Below are 19515 nucleotides of genomic sequence, written 5' to 3' on the forward strand. Positions count from 1 at the left end.
TGTAATTGATCGTAACATCTGATTTAATATTCTACAATGATGTCATCAGACAGACACAAAAAAAAAAAACTTTCCATTTTGAGAGATGTCTGTCTCATTCCCTATGAGAAGCAAACTTATCTAAATGAGAATATTTTTAAACTAAATGCCAGGACGTATAGCTAATTATTAGCTTTATGTCTACCTACCGCTGGTTCTCCATTTCTCTGCTCGTTGTAAACTGACTTTCCTCCGCCTGGCCTCTACGTGTCTCTATTTTCTTCACTCACTCCGAAAGCTGTGAGTGAAAATGAACAATAAAAGAAGCAGAGAGCAGCTCATGAAAATAAGGAAGTAAATGCTGTTGGACTGGAACCGTAGCTTTACCTCTGTCGTTTAAAGAGAAATGTATCAGGTAGCCGCTCCGTGACAGAATTATAAGAACGATTAGGCTAAGGAAGTTAGCGCTTAAGCTAACTCCTTGATAGACACATTATTATCGTAAAGCAGCCCATGTACAAAGAGAGACAAGTGAGAGGAAGACACGGACAAGTAAGTAACAGTGCTACTGTGCAGTGTAAAAGAAAGGGGAAAGATTTGTATCTTGTGTGAATACGTTAGTCAGAAAGAAGTGGTAGAAGCAAAGAGGAGAATTTTCCCCCTTGTAGTCAAGTATTTTTATTTTGCTATTCTGAGTCAGCCTTGATGGATAGTACACAAACAACAGCTCAAAAAGAGAAAGTAAGGAGGGACACAGGTGAACAATATACTGCATGTTTGTCTTCCTCCTCCTTTCAGTTCGAAGAGACATAAATACACACACACACCTAAAAAAAGAAAAACGCATAAAGGTCAGGGCCTTGGGAGAGCAAGAGATATTTGGACCCGCTGAGACTACACATACTCAGCACTTTGAGTTAGTAAACTAAGGAGAGAGTGAAAAAGGTATTTCAGTAGCTGCAGAAGCAGGATACCGTTTAATAGGACTTGGACAATGTATTTTCTTGTGTGCAAGGTTTACATTTAATATTTTTTTTCTGCAGAGCTTTGCTGTCCTTAATGTGCTGCAGAAGCATGCCACTAATCAGACATAATGTCATGACCACCTGTGTCCTATTATGTATGTCCACATTTCTGCAGTCAAAGTAGCAATTTGTTGATTTTATATAATGACAACATGTGATGTCAGTTGTTTTATTGCTTTCTGATTGATTTTTTTACTCTAATTTCTTAGACTGAAGACAATACAAATGTGTCTTGTCTACTTTAATATTCTTCATCAGCTATAGAAAATTTACAAGGCTAACCCCAAACTATCCGATAAGTGCCCTAGAGGTGCTTGTTTTCCTACACTGTACTTGGTTGTGTACTAAAGGAAGAGATTTCTGAGATTTACCTGTTGATGCAGTTCCCTAACAATGTCCATTTCCACTGTTGGGGAACCTTATGGAAATAGACAAAGATCTTAATACATTTCAGATTACGTTTTTGGAAATAGCCCTGGCACTGGAAAGAAACATGCATTGCCTTTTGAAGTAAAAAAACAACAAAAAAACAAAACATATAATCTTAGAAATAGTACCGTACATAAAAATTTGCCAGCCTTATTTAACCCCTTTACTATCAACCTCAAAACACTTACATGTAAGTCAATGGGTCCATGAAGACACAGGTGATGAGCACTGAAACACAAAGTTCTTAACATTATGGTGATATTCCAGTTTTTGAATTTGGTAGTCAAGTTCTTAAACCATTTCTAGACTGCATAAGCCTTCTTATGCACTTATAGGATGCTGTACAATATCTGGCAGAAAGAGTTGAAGGGCTGAAAGAGGGCACAGCCATCAGGGAATTCTGTTTTCACTCCAACTATACAACCCATAAATAACAAAGTGCAACGCATTGTGTATTCTGATGCCTATCGAGCAGAACCAAAATAAACTTCTACAGCAATGTGAGCTGTAACATATTTTCTATTAGATCAGATCTACAATCGCTTCATACATGAGCCAGTCAGACTGGGCTGTCTGTGACCCTGTCACTGGTTCCCCAATTTTCCTTTCTAGGACCACTTTTTATAGCTGGTGACCACTACAGAACCCCATGAGAGATGAAGTTTGCCAACCCAGTCATTAGCCATCACACCTGGCCATTGTCAAACTTGTTCAGTTTTTTCCGTGTTTCTATTTTTCTGCTTTAACACATCAACATCAGTGAGAAAATCTTCACTTGTTGTCTTATATATTTTATCCCAAAACAGGGACCTTGATGAAGAGATAATGGGTGTTATTTTACCCGTCAGTGGTCATAATGTTATGCCTGATTGTTGTATGTTAGGGATTATAGTTGTGAATCTTGGACTTTTGCCTCATTTAAAGATAGCAATCACTCCCAGAAGATCTTAGTTATATACCATGTCCCATGCTATTTGTTTCTGGTATGACTTATTTATGTGATGCGCAGATATTCCAGTCACGATGGATCACAAAGACGAATCCCTGGAGGGAGCCACGGGGCTGAGTCAAGATGATTTGCCACAGATGGATGGTTCCTGTGATGCGTGTGAGCCTGATGAAGCCCAACCAGCGACGCACGTGTGCCACATCTGCAGCTTTGCCTTCTGCCCGATTCACGCTGACAGACATTCCAGCAGCACACGGCACACCTTAATGCCTTATAACGATGAAGGTGCTCAGGCCTGTGGTCTGGACACAGACAGTGACTCAAGAGTCGAAGGTGCAGCTGAGAATGGATCTGGTGAAAAGAGAGCAGCTCAAGTGAGTGAAAATCAGGATCTGGCAGAAGGTGGTGAGGGTGTGGATGCAGACAAAGAAAAAAATGCCCAGAATGAAGGAAAAGATGGGGAAGAGGCTGAGGCTGTGGCTGCTGGAGAGGCAGGGAAGAGGGACACGGTGACAGTGGAGAGACTGCGCTGCAAAGAGCACGGCCAGGAAGGCTCCCTGTACTGTAAACCAGACGAGCAAATCATCTGTGTGGTTTGCGCTGTGCAGGGCGAGCACAGGGATCATGAGATCATCACTCTGCACGAGGCCTATGTGTGGCAGAAGGTAAGGAGCAAACAACATGACAGGTTCATACATGGAGGACTAGCAGAGTATGATTTATTACATGCAATGTGTTGGATCTAATCACTTATGGCATGCTGTACAATATCTGCAGCCCTGCAGCATCATGTATTCAGACCATCACCTATCTGCTTTGCATTTCTAATTCATTATCAAGTATCCCACTAGCTGTAGGCCTTTCACTCTTTAGAGCCAGCTCAACGGAGCTTTGTAAGCGCTTAGTTTAATATTATAAACACAACATTTCATGGTCACCCCCATGACTTCATTATTAAATTGATCCAACTGCACTGCGATGTAAGTACATTCCCTGAAAACCATTAAATGTAAATGAAACTGCATCACTGTCAATTTTGCTTCACATCAAATGTGGATAAATATATTTTTTTGTCTTTCCGCAATGTTTTTCCTTTGATATTTAATGGGCTCAGTGATTTAACTGTTGCTCAGTACAGCATAACATTACCATTAGTTTAGATATTTCTAATCATTTATTATGTTTTCTTATGTATACATATTTAACTCTTTTAGTTTACATTCCAAATGGTTGTATGAATTAGGGCTGTTGTAAACGAATATTTTAGTAATTGAGTAATCCATCGATTATTCTTACGATTAATTGAGTAATCGGATAAAAAAAAGATAAAGTAAATCATTGGTAAATCTAACATAACAGTATATTCAATTCAATAATAAAGAGGTAGACAAATACACTTATTTAAAAAATGTCAATACTCCAGCTTTTTGTTTATACATTCATCTTCAGTCAATTTAACAGATGAACTCTCACCTTGCCCATCCATTTATAGCTTTTGTGTTCATGTTAGCGACGGGATTTGACACCTTCGTTCATCCCACAGAAACATCTACCAGCTATGTGCCGTCACAAAGCGCTCCGCCACCCATTTGTTGCAACCGGGATGATATGAAATAAATTTTCCGGTTCATCCGTAAAGCTACACTTGCGTTAATTATCTAATGCGCAGCCACCTGCAGTGTACAGTCTATCCGCTCACCTGTATACATACACCTGCAGCGCTCTTCCCCGATATTCGGTCTTCACCGCCACCAGGCAGCAGCTCCGGGAGGACAAAAGACTGCCGTACTCCAGGCATCGCGCCAGTCATTTTAAGGATGCTTATTGGTCCCCCAAAAAACGACAAAGACCCAGACATTATCATCAATCAATAAAATCCTCCCAGGCCGAACTTGAAAACTGAACGTTAAGCTGCTAACACTTAGCTTTCGTCAACAACTCAGGGGGAAGTGAGAGCTCCGCGCAATGCAAGTAATAACCCGGCAGATAAATTTCCCTTGAGGAATTTTAATAATCGAGGTACTTGAATCACTCGCAGAATCGTTTCAGCCCTAGTATGAATTAACATTTTTTCCTCTTTACTTTGGAGAAAAAAAAAAAAACATTTCTTCAAAATCTTTTTCTTTCTGTGAGTAAGTGCCTATGGATATTTCAAGAGGCCCCTTATTCTGAATTCAATCCCAGCAACAGATTGTTGTTTCTTTCAAGCTGTGTAAATATACAGAAATAAAGAAAAATGCTTGAACTGATTACATCTAATTAATTGCCAACAGATAAGTAGAATAAAGCACTAAACAATAAGTTCTTTCTGAAGAGTACTTCACAGAAGATTGAACTTATGAGAACAAAGGTTCTCTGTATTATCTGGAAGAAGTTCAGACACTTAAGTCTCTTAGTCTCTGTTTTATACAATTTAGATTAAAAAAAAGCTTATATGAGTCACCATTTTTTTTCTACCTTTTTCCTTTTAGAAAACAACATTTGTACCATTTGAGGTTGAAAAAGATTTTAGTGTATGCTCAAGTTATTTTCTATTTAACATCAGCTTTGCATTGTAGTGAAACACAGACACTGCATAGTCACAAACATTTGTCAATGAGATGAAACACAATTGCAAAGCATACATTTTGAGAAACTCAGCCATAAACATTGAAATGCTGACTTCTCAAATTAGTTTGAATGGATAAAAATAAATAGTTGTACCTTTGCAGATTTTATATAGAAATCCTTTGTGTCGTCTGGGCCTAAACTAAAAGGAACCATTTAGTCTCAAAAGCCGCATCTGTCATGTATTTAGGTTTAGAGTGCCTGACTTGAGCAGTGTGCCCTTTAGGTAAGGTTGCATTAAGGGTGACTGATGTGCTGGGTGAATAAATGCTAGCATCACTGTGGTTTTCTTTTTATATTTTACAAAAGACATCACTGATCTTGTCTACGGGTAGACAGTAACAACCAGATGCTGCAGATCTTGTAGCAAGTTGTTAGGTTTACAAAGAGAATCAATTAAAAAGTGTCTAATGGAGTCAATCATTGTGTTATCTTTGGATTACTGCTTAAACAGTAAAAGTTTTCAGTTGTGAACACTGCAATAGCCTTAGGAAATGTGGCAAAAGTAAAAAAAAAAAAATCATATAAAGCCATTCTATTTAATTTTCTTCTGTTTTGTCATGTGGCTGTACATCTGGAAAAGAAAGGTAAAGTAGCCTGCCTCACTGGTTTACACTTAAAAACATTCAGATTAATGAGCACCAAAGAAGGTCACACATGTGGTCCAAAGACGTTTCATTTAGTCTAGACCTACCTCAGTGTTCATTCTTACTTGCAACAATTTCTACTGATGAGTGATGATGGCAGACCCGTTACATGATTCAGTTTATTGCATGATTTTAAGATATTAAGCTTTATATGTAGAGTTGCAGCCAAGGATGCATTGATGTCACACACAATTTATTTTGTGTGGCAAAAATTAACAAAAAAAAAAACATCACTCAGAAGTAAAGTGCTATTACCAAAATCGGTGTGCCCTATAAAAAATACTGTTTTGCATCAATTTATATATTGTTGGGTTTTTATACCATAATATTTGTGTTCACCTACTGTGTTTATGTAGTATCTTACACTGTTGTATTTACTGCTTATTGACGTTCTCTATCTGCAGAGCAGGCAGGGTCACGACCTGCTGGGCTACACACAGCAGATGGCTGAAAACGTCAAGACCAAGTGGACTAACCCTGAGGTGAGTGCAAACCTTTCCTGAACTCCAAGTAAAATACTAACACAGTTTAGTTGATATCAGGATTTGCTAAAGAGCACCTCTCAGGAGATGTGCTCCAAACTGCTATATTTAACCAAAAACTTCAAAGCAGCACAAGAAAAGTTATATGATCTACATCTGGATATAGGGATTCATGTTAGATGTTTCTTTAGAACTTTGTGTTACTGAAAATTGTAATAAGATTTACTTCTTACAGTTCCACTATTAACCCTGGAATAGTTTTATTAAAATATGACAATGGCAATAAAGCTCATGTATGAACATTTATGTATTAAAATTATGTTTTATTGTGAAAAGATTAACCACATAAATGAGTCACTTTCAATTAACTTATGTATGATTGGTTGTATATAAATAACCTTGCCTTATGCCGAAGTGATGGAATGTGAATATAATATACTACTCTACTGAGCTACCTAGAATATTGTTGATTTGATTTTTCTTGCTTTGATGGCCTATTTGTTCAACTGATTTATGAGAATTTCTTTCATATTCTCCAAACTAAATTGGCATCTATTGCTGCTTCATTGAGCACAATTTCCAAACTTTGAAAACACGCAGTCCTTTACATTTTCCTCAAGATATTTAATTCCATTATGTTTTAATTCTAACATAACTCATATTTAGACAGAGCTGGATATGTGACAATAATGAGAAATTCTGCAGAAAAGCAAAATAAAAATGCAAAGACATTTACTTCTACCTTAACACCATTATTTGTGTTATTGAATACATGTCTTTATTGTGCTATTTCACAAAATTAGTCAATGTTTTTAATCAATGATGTACTAGTATATTTATGGATTTCATGAGAATGACTCGGGCATGATGCTGCAAGATGTTGAAAACCCTGGATAACCTCATGTCAAAGTCAAAAACAACAAACCACCTTTATAAAGAAAACGCTATTATCAGATGTGTCTATTTTGCAACAAACATGATACATGTTAACACTTAATACTTTTCTGCAACCTCACAGAAGATATTTTATATAATGATAAAAAGCAAATCTATTCCTAACCTCCTTGTATCAGGAGGCTACGAAGTTATTCATTTGTAATGTAGAGGCTGCAGCATTAAACAGCACAGCTTTAGGGTTGCAGAAGCACAGCAGTCCAGAATGTTATGCTGCCTCATTCACAAGTCTGTTGTTACGGATTCTGCAGATAAAATTCAGCTTGTAGCATGACATGAGTGTGGACATCTGTAGGCTTTTGCTGATATCACTTCTTTGTGTCAGCACATTTGTGCTATGTCAAGGGCTGTCTTTTCACTTTTATTTTTTTATTTTCTTTCAAAGTGAATATTGTTCAGACTTTGTCATATGAAACGTGGAATACTAAATGCCCTCAAGCTGTCTTTAAACTGATTTTGAACCTCAGCAGTTGATGGAGGGGGAAAAAAGTTGCATTTTCTTACAGAATAGTGACCCCCAAATGTTTGCACACCCTTTTTATACAATGTCATATGTGTAATGTAGATCTGAAAAACAAATATTTGTGGGTGTTGGAGATTTAAAATAATAATAAAAATAAATCAAAAGTTTTAATGACAGCTAAAAGACTGAATCTCGTGAACTGCACTGAGTGATCAGATTTCTTTGGGATATGAAATGAGGGATATAGAAACATAAGTTTGTACCTCCACTATTGAAAATGGGACTGCAGCCATTCCACTTGCTTTATTGTTCAGGCACCTAAACACATTCACATAAAAATGACTTCATGAGAGGAAAATCTAAGGTTTGGAATGGCTTAGCCAGAGTTCAGAAATAAATATGGCAGAAAATCTGTGGGGTCACCTGAAGACAGCTGAGGGCAAGAGATGGCCTCATAATCTGCCAGATTAAGACAATGTTTGAAAGATGGAGGGGGCAGACATGAATAAGTCAATATGTGGCCTGCTGGTAAGCCTTTTATGAAGACTGAAGTTTTAAAAAAAGTTATTCTATTAGTGTGTAATTTGTGTTTAATTCTTGCTTAATAAATTAATATTTTTTTCTCCAACAGCTGTGTCAATTCTCTGTTGAATACTACAGGATAATTGCCACATAAAAACAATAATACTGGAAAGAAATATTTATTCCATCATAAGACCATACATTTTTAACAGGGTTGCTTACAGATTTGAGAGCCACTGTGTCTGAGTAAAGTTTTAAGCAGCTTTTCAATGTATAGATATTTCAGGTATGGTCGCTCTCAAAGGAATTCTGACCCATATATAGTCAATATTTAATCTTGATGGTTGCTTAATTATGCTGTGGTTCTTTGTTTTATTTTTGTCTCTTGATAGTTTTTGTCTGTATGGAACATTTTTTCTGCATTCCTGCTGAAACTCCTCCAGGTTACTCTCTGAAGAACAGTGCAACTAGTGAATTTCTGCTCATGTTAAAGGAGAGAAAAAAAAAACTACTTAAGGTGAATTTTCATAGCAAGTCAACCTTGAAAATAGTTTCTGTATTTCCATTACAGATGCCGTATAGTGGAGGCTTGTTGTGTCACTGAAAATAAAACCTGACCGCCTAGAGTTAGTGTGTTATGCATTGAAGGGCAGAAGAATGAAAAGCAACATCAGAAACGTGCGGCTCTGGTCTCAGCAAATTACCACTGAAAGCAGAAGTAGCAACATCTCCTGCTCTCTCAACCATGCCCACATTTTCACCTCTGTCAAAAACTCTAAAGGAGAGCAGTGGCATACCCGAGCACAGCTGAATACTATGAGGTGTGACCCAGGCACAGCGGCATAATGTAAAAGGTTAATTTCCCTCACCTGTGGGAGATAACACTCTTTCTTGTAGGTTGCTCCCCCTTACCCTTTATCCCTCCTTTACAGTTCATATACATTATCATATTGATATACCAGCTCTAGCTATAGGATTTCCTGGAGGTTGTGCATTTTGCTGTTTCAGTGCAGGGGAGCAGTGTGTTGAGGAAAAGCACTTACCTGCTCACTCACCGGGCATTGCGTTAGAGACCATTATGTGGATTTGTCGACGTGTCCTTTCTGCTCCCTCAAATGTCAGTGTTTATTATTATGCGTGACAGGCAGCCTTCAGAGAGACTGCTTCTGGTAAGGAAGGTTATGTCTAAGTATGTGAGCAACACAGAGACAGACACACAAAGTGCATCTCGAGGAGGCTAAATTGCATAGTATTGACATCCTGAAACACTTTAAGGAGGAAGAAGCCAGAGTGGTTGTCTGGTTGGAAAAGATTTAACCCTTACTATCAGTTTGCTTCTTAAATCCAGCCTGCTTTATATCAGTGCTTTGCAAAAATATTATTTTTCATACTCTGTAAACGTCTTCATATTTTAACACATTATAACCACAAACCTAAGTGTATGTTAAGTGATACGTCATCACAAAATAGGGTGTAACTGAAATGGAAAATCAAGTTTTCATAGTTTTCAAGCTTTTTGATTATAAAAATCTTAAATGTTTCAATTTCTGTACAGCTCCACTAAGTTAGTACCTTTCAGAAACAGGTATAGTCGCAAATTCTTTCAGGTAAGTCTCCTACAGCTGTATCCCTCTTGAAATTTTGTCCATTATGTTTCTTTTCTCTCAATCAGTCTGGAGGGAGATCTCAACAGCAGTTTTCAAGTCTTGCAACATATTCTTTAATAGAGTCAGGTCTGGATTTGGAGCCATTTTTCTCTGGTTGTATGCTTGGGCATGTTGTGCTGGTGAAAGGTGAATATCCTGAGTCTTTAGCAGACTCTAATGGGTGCTCTTCCAGGATTGCACTGTATGTAGCTTCATTAAATTTCCCCACAACTAACAAAACTATATTAGACTTATCATAGGCCTGTTGGCTGCTTGTCTGGATAATGTTGTCTTTTCTCAGCCTGTGTGGTTAGTTGGACAACCTTGTCTTGTTTTCAGTTGTGCCATGCTCCTATTCACATTTACCATTTTCTCTAATTACCTTCAAGGTCTTATTGAACTGCTGGATTTCACAGAAATAAAACTATAGTGATCAACAAGTTTTACCAACAGATGAAGACAGTCTTTAAGTGTAGTGGAGTAAAGGGAGCTGAATATACTTGAATGTCATAATCTTTTGATTTTTATGTATACAAAAAAACCTATACATCTACACATATGAAGCATACATTCTAATCCACAATTATATTTTTCATTTTCTTTGTCATTTGGATTTTGTTGCGCAATATCCAAATAAAGAAAATTAAAGTCTGTGGTAGTAAGCTGACAAAATTTGAAAATGTTGAAGGGTATCAACATGCTAGCAAGACTCTGTATGTTCTTTCCATAGACATGCAGGTGAATTATGTTTTAAAAGTCATACTTTCAGTTCAAAGTGAAATCTAATACAACTATCATATCAGAAGGCTTACACTGAAGGTGCAATTTTCTAAATTATTGAGCATTATCTACATTCAGTGAGCGAAAAGAGAACATTTATGTGATTATGGCAGATACTAACTAGCTTTATCGTCAACTTACTTTTTGTTTCTTCACTTTAAGGTATGGGGGATGGCACACACATATTGTAAAGCTGCTCCTTACAGCTGAATCTCTGTGATATGATACATCAGCAGAGCACAGCACTGCCTGTCACAAATGTGTATGTGTGTTTATTGGCTAAATCCATTTTCACTGTCTTATATGATCTACAAGAGAAGCAAGCACATTAAAGCTGTCTTAGAGACTCAAGGCTGAGAGGCAGGCAGTGGAGGAATAAAAAAAAAATTTTCCCTATCCTTTATCTTTGTTCTGTTCTTTCTCTCCAATTCAATTGCTCTTTAAGGCTGTCACTTCTATTCTATCTCTGCATTTTAATTCAGTTATTTTATGGCATTACCAGGAAGGTTCCTTGGCTGACATTGTTTCACTCAAAAGCAATAAAAAAGTTGCAGAGCATTGAAACTATTATAAGATCTCATGCTATCTTATTTTTCTTTCTTTCTTAGAAATAGATGACTTCTGTGATTGTGTCAGAGTTATTGTTTTTCAAATAAACACTATATTTATTGCTTTGTTTTGTAAGAAGCTAAATTGGAAAATCTAATTCTGAGGGGAGATAAAAGAGTGTGAAAGTAAGAGTGCACTGCTGTGTTGGAACACGTCCACTATTGCCAAGGGCAAGGACAGTTCAAAACCATTTACTCCTACTGAATTATTAATGCTTTTTAGGCCTTTTTAAAAAGACATCACACCAAAAGGAGGACTGAATAAGCAGCACCGTTGGCTGTGATTTTGGAAGACCAAAGATTTTAAATAAACTCTCACTTTGCAAATTTTCCCCCATAGTAATTTAATACTTTGTAAAAACCATTAAAACAGGCATTCTGTGCCCAAGCATTTTAGTGTATTTAATTTACATATGGAATATTTTAAATAATAAGAACAGTCAATGCGAACCTTTAAAAAATGTGCATATTTATCTTAAATTTCTAAAGCTTTGTTTCTTTGAAACAATGTGAGACATGTGATTTTGAAGGCTGAGGCTAATTTCATGAGGCTCCTTGCATTTTTTCGTCAAAAGAAACATGAGTAGTGTTATTTTCATACTGTTCTTTTTTTGAATTCCAGTAGTTCTGCTTCTTCTTAACTTTTGACTACATGCATATTCTTTGTATCTGGTCAGAATTTAAACTTCTAAAGTTTTCAGTCTAGTTGCTGTGTTATAGTAATTTAAAGTGTCATATAAGAGCACTGGAAAAGTTTTTATAAACCATGAAACAAACTGTTTTAGAGAGTTTTTAGCCACAAGAAGTTGTTTACTTTGCCACATACATGTCTGCAGCAAGAGCATAAAATAAATCTTAATTTTTCCCTTTTCGTCATGTCCCCACTTTCCTAAACAATCAGCCTGATGTCCTGCCAGGGCTTGTACTCGCTTGCTGCTCTTGCGTCCTTACAGCAACCCTCCCTGCATTGTGCCGCTGTTCCTCCTGAGGCCTCATTTTGTGGCCTCAGCTTGCAGCAACGCTAATGAAAATTAGCATGCATGAATGCTCTTTCCTTGCGGCCAGTTTTTTTTTTTTTTCCAGAGCTAAAGGTCTGTTGGCAAACTCCACAAACACAAACATCCAAGATCACAGTGTACATCCGCCATGCTGACCATGTGGACTCGTTTAAAGGGTAAAGGGCTTTCTGTAGGTCCTGCGAGATGCTGTAATGGTACACGTGTAAATCTTGATAGAGACAGGATGGGAAGTTTTGTGTTGGAGCCAGTGCAGTCCTATTTGTGTTGAGAGATTGTACTAAAAGCATCTGATTCTTTTTTTTAATGTCTCAACACAAATTACGGAGTAGTTTGCATATGAAAATTAAATTTCCTAATAAATAAAAGCATTTAGTGTTGCAAATGCTGCACCTCTTGTTAAAGTCAGATTTTCATTTAAGTGTTTTATTGTTTTCTCAACAACACATTATTAACAGAACAATAGTCGTATTACGACAGTCTTCAGCATACGTTTACATAGAACATGTTCAGTTGAGTCAGTCAAGAACAGTCAATGCGAAATGGTATTTATAACTCTGGAATTTCCTTCCATCTTCTTCATCCACTGGTGAGTCCATACGTCCATACGTAGCTGTAAACGGATCCCAGATTCCAACTGGCCAAATGTTCAGTAACTAAAGTCTGACTTCTTGCTTTTAGCTTAACGTTAAAAGGCACATGTATATATTTTTCCATTTCAAATGTATTCACACTTGGTACCTATCAAGATAATTCTTGATGGTTACATTCATTTACATGTTTAAATTGAGAAATAGTTTACAAATATTGTTATACTTGGAACAAATCTGAAGAACAGAATATGAATATCAAGTCTCCAGCTAGAATATAACGTTAATAAAGTAATATATTGTATACAGTGGAGAGGGGTCAGAAGAAATGTTGCGTGGGTGTAAGAGTTTAGAGGCCTAATCTGCCAGCAGCTTATTGATGGATTTAGAAGTCCCCTCTTGCCAGCCAATTCTCCCTTTTGTGCAGTGACTTAAGATTGCAATTCGAAACACAAGCATTCTCACTGCATTACCCTGCCATTAGCCTGACCACAGATTCTGTGTTACTGTAACTTTTCAGTTGAGCTGTTTTATATTATACTGTTTGCATTTGGGTAGTTTAATCCAAGTTTGAGAAGCACTAAAATTACCTCTGCCTCTTCTAGTTTATATTTGATCCTCTGGGTGCATTTTGTTCATACCTCACAAGTAACTCTGAGATGTATTTCTCCCAAAGACCTTTTAGGATTTCATAGACAATGGGCAGGATTTAAAATGCATTACTTTAACAAAAAAGTCAGACCGTGATTAGTGGTATATTATCTTCAATTGGTTGAAAATTTGTTGTGATATACAGTTTACACATATCCTGCTCTGAGACAACTCTGTCTATTCTTGTATTGTTTGTAGGACGATGGAACACTAATTTACTTCCACAACTTTTGGTAAATATAGACTTGGATGTACTTTTGTCTCCACAAAATAGCTTTAGTAGTGTAATTAGCATAAAACATCTAAATATCATTTAGTAGATGATGCCCAAGTCCAGTTTTTGAGAGCTATTATCCTGCAACTTTTAGATGCTGTACTGCTCCAACGCACCTAAATCAAATAGCTGAATTCCTTCACCAGCAGCCATTCATCCCTGCTGAAGCCCAGTATCAAAAAATTACTAGATGGTTGCTCTTGAAGAATTAACTTGGACATTCCTGCTCTAACTATATTCCCACCTACCTCGTTATTGGGTGTATCTTGCTAGTAGCAGATTGGACCCTTTTTCCCCTCAGATCTATCTTAATTCTTGATGACATTGATTCAGTAAGATGTTGGAAACATTCCTCTGAGATTTTTCTCATTTATTGACATGAGAATTATATACTTGCTGCACATTTGTGAATAACACATCCAGTCTCAGCGGAGAGCTCCGATTACGCCACATCCTAAAGTTTCTCTGTTGGACTGAGATCTGGTGACTGTGTACTGGAGTAGAGTAAAGTGATTCTTACCAAATTATGTTGTCCAGTTCATTATCATAAAATTTTGGTGAGCCTTGTTAATTGTAACCTCATCTTTCCTTTCTCAGTTGGCAAGAGCACCACTCCCAGTGTGTTCTGGGTTTTTAGCCCACCTGATTCAAGATGTGACTTGTTTATTTAGAGATTGTATTCCTCATACCTTGGTTGTAACAAGTAGGTGTATGACTTGGTGCTGGATTTTCTCTCAAACTAGTTTGTTCATTTTTCTCAAACTTCCGACATCAATAAGAAGGAGTTCAATGGATATTTTATTTTTGAACCATTCTGTGTTAGATCCTGCTTAAATTCAAAACTTCCCATAGTTACTATTTTGCATACAAATTAAGCTTGGAAAAAGAGTTTTGCTGATATAATAAGCTGACAGAAGGGGTTTGAAAGTGACAAACTAACAGCAGCTGTTCCAATACAAAATTCTAGTAGTAAATGTCATGTAAATTATTAGTATATACTGTACTCTCAGAGAGCCTGCAGCTGTTATTTCTATTAAAATTAACCCTTGTATTTTGTTAATTTCATTAACTGTATTATACCCGAGTGGTTGTGATTAACGAGAATGCTGTAACTTTAAATCTTATGGCTGCCTCTCCAGTCTTTCAGAGTTAAAGATGCGTCCAGACAAGTCCAGACAAGCACTGAAGCGTTGTCCAACGTAATTTCTTGGCTTTTGTTCCTCATCTCTCAAACATATATTCAGGTTGTTAATTTCTTTGGGGCTGACAGAGAAAAACTCATTGCTCTCCTATTGGATGCTAACTCTCTCCTTCTGTCTTATTCAGAATGAATGATGAGCATGTTTTTCTGTCCTCATAGAAAGAGTAATTTAAAAGTGTTACCTATTGCGCTTGGTTTAATGGGCAATTTGGAGAATCTGATTGCTTGTGAAGAAATGGCAAATGCATAATAAAACTTTGGGCCCTTGGGGGCATTCACTCTGCCAGACTTTGTGAAGACAATGATTCTTTGCTTCACTGAAGAGAGGGAGGCTGAAGGGAAACAAGACCGAAGTGAATGGAGAGGAAGAGAGTTAAATTCAGCTCCAGGGAAAAGGGGAGATAGAGCAGCTGATGTTTGCAGATTGAAACAATTAGAACATATTAAAGAGAAGAGACCATGGCAAGGGAGCTTGGAATATTTTACTGCCATGACAGCCTCTTTTTTCTTTAAGGTGGAGTCATTTCAGTAGAAAGGACTGCAAGGAGGAGTCTGCTTATTGAGGTGCTTTAATGTAATGAGTCGGATCTAAAGAGTCTCAGCGGAGAGCTCGGTGAGAAATTAAAAAGGTTTCTCGGTGAGCAAGTCAACCATCTTGAAAGCAAAACAGATGGTTTCTGATGTAAAAGAAGCATCTTAGTTCTCTGTTTACTTATGGGATCCATGGAGTTTGCCCCAGTGATTCTGTGTCTTGCTAACAAATAGTTCCTGCATGAAAGAAACCTGTTGAATTGTAAATTTTTTTTTGAAAAAGACAAAGGCATTGTTTTTTTTCCACTTTCTTTGATCTCTTATTTTGCTATGTTCCACTACAGTATTCCTCAATCAGTCACTGACTTGCAGTGCCTTGAAAACTATTCATATACCCCTACATCTTGTAAATTATTTACATTAAAGTCACAAAAAAAGAATCGCATAAGACATCTTGTTTGCAGATTATCTATTTGAGGATACAACCAACCTGATGAAGATGATCTGATCAGATAAAATCCAAATGTTACTCTTTAGCTTACATGCAAAATATTAAGTGGACAAATTCTAATACTGTGTATCCATGACGTCATTCGCAAACTTGATGCTGACACCATTATGCTGTGGGAATTATTTCTTTTGTTTGTTTATATTGTAAAATTGTAATAAAATACATTAAAGTTTGGGGGTGTAATACTTTTGTTTGTTTCTATTTCCTCCTCTCTGTCATATTTTCTACTAGATGTCTACAGAGGAACTGGAAGAATATGTCAGCGGCCAGTTTGATGAGCTCCGCAGGTTGGTTCGACTGGAAGAGAGGCGAACCCTTCACCTGGTAGACCTCAAAGAAGCTTTCCTCACAGCATCGGCTGCAGAAAAAATTAGCTGAGATCACCCTCGAAACCGAAAAGCTGCAGGAGGAGATGGATAACATCACACACCAGCTGTGCCTGCTGGAACAGGCTGAGGCTCAGGCAGTAGGTCCTGCAGCGGTGGCAGAGGTCCTGGCAGCGAGGCCTGGACCAGTCCACAGATTACTGGTGAGAAGATCTTCTTCTCTTATTCACTCTCATTGTTTTTGTGAATTTACTCAATACTACAAAGTCCAGTTACTGCAGAATTTTAAAGATGTACAAGTATAACTGTTACAGGATCCCTCATAATCTAACATTCAGCATGCTTCAATTTTGTAAAATCTAATTTCAGTTAATTCCAATTTTGTATTGGTCATTATGACTTTGTTATGACATGAAAACCTTGTATAGTTATTGAAGCTTTATGGTTTTCATACAAAATTCTAAAATGAAACCTATAACAGGATTTCATTGCTTTACTTTAAAATTGAAGAATAAGGTTATCCCAACTGCTCCAAGCACTGTAACATGCCATGGTAATGCTATTTATTTATTTATTTATCATTTTAATTTTGATACAAAGACTTAAGCAAAGGAATTGTCAAAAATGTTCCAAATTATGTAGTTTTAAAGTGCAGTTCTTGCAGATTATACAATTTTTGTACATCTTATGTTGGTAGATTAACACAAGTATAAAAATTCTGATATTGGTTTATTAGCTGGACTCTGTTTAGCATGTTTTAAATCACCTGCTTAACAGACAACTTCTCATACACACTTTCTGCACTATGTTTGTGACAGGCTACAAATTTTAATAATTGGAAAAGAAATGAACATTCTTTTTTTGTAAATGAAATAATTCAATGCTTTTGTAAAGCTGTAGATGATTTGTATAATTTTTAAATTGAAAGTGTAGTAGGACATCCAGTACTAGGATAACAGCTTGTCTTATTTATTGTCTAATTTCTAACTCACTTGTCAGTAACAATATGAAATATAATTTGTTAGCATATTACTGATATTTCCACTTTAACAAAACCCTTTATCTAATACATATGAAGCTTCAAAATTTCTGCTGCAGAGCACTAGGCTACAAAATGTCCTTTTGAGGTTTTAAATAACATTTATTTAAAGGTAGCACAGATTTTGTTTATTTTATAATTCAGGGGTAATTTTGGTGACATCTCAGCTATTCATTATTTGGATTAGATTTAGCTCTTATTCTTACAATTCATCAGGGTTCATTCTTCTAGCCATTAAGCAATGATCCAAGGTCTTATTTATTTTTTTTATTATTTTGTTAGTGTAGAAGCTGCAGCGATATACAGATTTGTTGCCTTGAAAGGTCAAACTAGCTCAGTTATTTATTCTAGATATTATATATATTTATAAAAACATACATAAGAGATAGTTGCATGAAAATATTAAAGCTGACAGAATTTGTGTTTTAGGGGTTTAATTTAGTTCAGTTTTATGTTGACATTTGCAGATATCCTAATATTTCTATACCAACAGTTATGTATTGGCCACTAAAACAAACAACATAACTAGCTAATGTGTTGAAGCTGACTAATATTGTGGCATTGGACTTACAGACTGCACTCTCAGTATAGAAAATAAGCTATTTTTAGGCTTCAGAAGAAGAACAGATCCATTGGAGAGAAAGCAGAGACATTAGAAATGGTCAAATCAGTAGTTTTGTACTTTTTTGAACAAAAACAAAAAAAAACTTGGAAGACATACAAAGGCTTGGATGTCCACAGAACAGTGACGGATGATCACAGGATTCTTTTTATTATAGAGAGACAAAAATACACTCCTTAGCGTCTGGCAAAGTGAAGGAGACTCTCCAGAGAAGACTTCAAGTGAGCAAACATAGAGGCTTCTCCACAAACTGTAAACCAGACATAAGCCTTTAAAATGGAAATGTCAGATTAGCCAGTATTCTTCAAAAGATAAAACACATACGATTAAACTGTGCAAGAATGATGGGGAACAGAAGCAAATACAAAGCACGCCTCGAAAGCACATCAAATAATTTTTCAAACGCATGGAGAGCAGGTGATGACATAAACATGCATTGCTTTCAGCATCTCAGGTTTGCTAAGGTTTAATGATAGTGACTGAATGCAGAAACAGCTGATGAATTTTGTTTATCTCCTGTATTTCAGTCACAGAATGCAGCTAATGCTAAAAATCAGTTCTCTTCTGTGCACAGGAGAAAACAAAAACCCTGATGGCTTCAGTGACAGCAACTGGGGTGGTTTTGATTAAAAAAGTGGAGATTCTTGCAGGCGCAGAGTGAACCGCTATAATTCCAATCACATTATGCATGTCATTTCTTAAGGAAAATGCCAGAAGAGCCATAAGCATATAATCAATTTTATTGCAGTCCTTCTATTGTTTCTTTCCTTTCTTTGTTTAAAGAGCAAATATCATGTTTTAGAGCCATTAAAATGGGAAAGGATTAGACATAAATAAATGGCAATCTAATGGTTTTCAAAGTGGACAAGAAATCTCTCGGCTTACCTTTAAAACAAATGGTGTTTTGCGTGACTCTAAAGCAATAAGGCTCCACCATCTTTAGATGATAATGTTGCTTCCCTAGTGGATCATTTAATATGACAAAGTTGAGGGCACTGCATAGTTTATGCCGCTGCACAGAAGTAATAAGTAGAGAGTAAATGGCCAATATAGTTCATAAGTGTTTTTTTTTTTTTTTTTTTTTACATGTCCGCTGTAAGACAAATGATAAAGAATGTTAACTTCACCTGCTGCCTAAATATTTGTTTTTACTTTCTTTCCATCCCCCAAAAGTGTTAGTGATTAGCATGAAGTGATTTTTTTTTTTTTTTTTTTTTTGGGCCTAAGAAATGTTTTGGGGAAATTAAGTAGAAAAGCTTCCAAAGATTGAGAGACATGGTAGTATCCACTGAATAACATTTTAACAGCTACATTACTGTTGTCCAGTTGAACCATCACAAGACACATATGGATTATGTGAAGAAAGGTGAAACTATCACTGCATTGGCTTGCAAATATGAGACTAGTTCTGGTGAGACAGAACCAGATCTGTCAGATTGTTCCCAGTCATTGCCACTGAAGTGAATTACAGAGAGGGTGCAGGTTTATTAGATTTTTAAGCAACTGCATTTCTCCTGACTTCCTTCTGCTTACTTTATGAATCACCATAAAACTCTTTACTTCATAAACTACATTTTAGCTACAATTTTTGCCTTACTTCTGTCTTTTGTGGGGCGTTGTGTGTTTATGTACAATTTTGGAATCCTCACTCCTCATCCTCTTT

General features: G+C 36.6%; 1 protein-coding gene across 1 annotated transcript in view; it reads left to right on the forward strand.

Moving 5' to 3' along the window:
* Positions 1-298: 298 nt before the first annotated feature.
* The window catches only part of trim44 (tripartite motif containing 44), a 47626-nt gene continuing 28409 nt past the window's right edge, over positions 299-19515 (forward strand). The window contains 5 exon segments of the mRNA XM_032588556.1: positions 299-531; positions 2443-3047; positions 6041-6118; positions 16097-16237; positions 16239-16394. Of these exon segments, the coding sequence (XP_032444447.1) occupies positions 2457-3047; positions 6041-6118; positions 16097-16237; positions 16239-16394 (966 nt within the window). The 5' untranslated portion in view covers positions 299-531; positions 2443-2456.

The sequence above is a fragment of the Xiphophorus hellerii genome, chromosome 2 (assembly GCF_003331165.1).
Source record: "Xiphophorus hellerii strain 12219 chromosome 2, Xiphophorus_hellerii-4.1, whole genome shotgun sequence".
In the NCBI taxonomy this organism is placed as follows: Eukaryota; Metazoa; Chordata; class Actinopteri; order Cyprinodontiformes; family Poeciliidae; genus Xiphophorus; species Xiphophorus hellerii.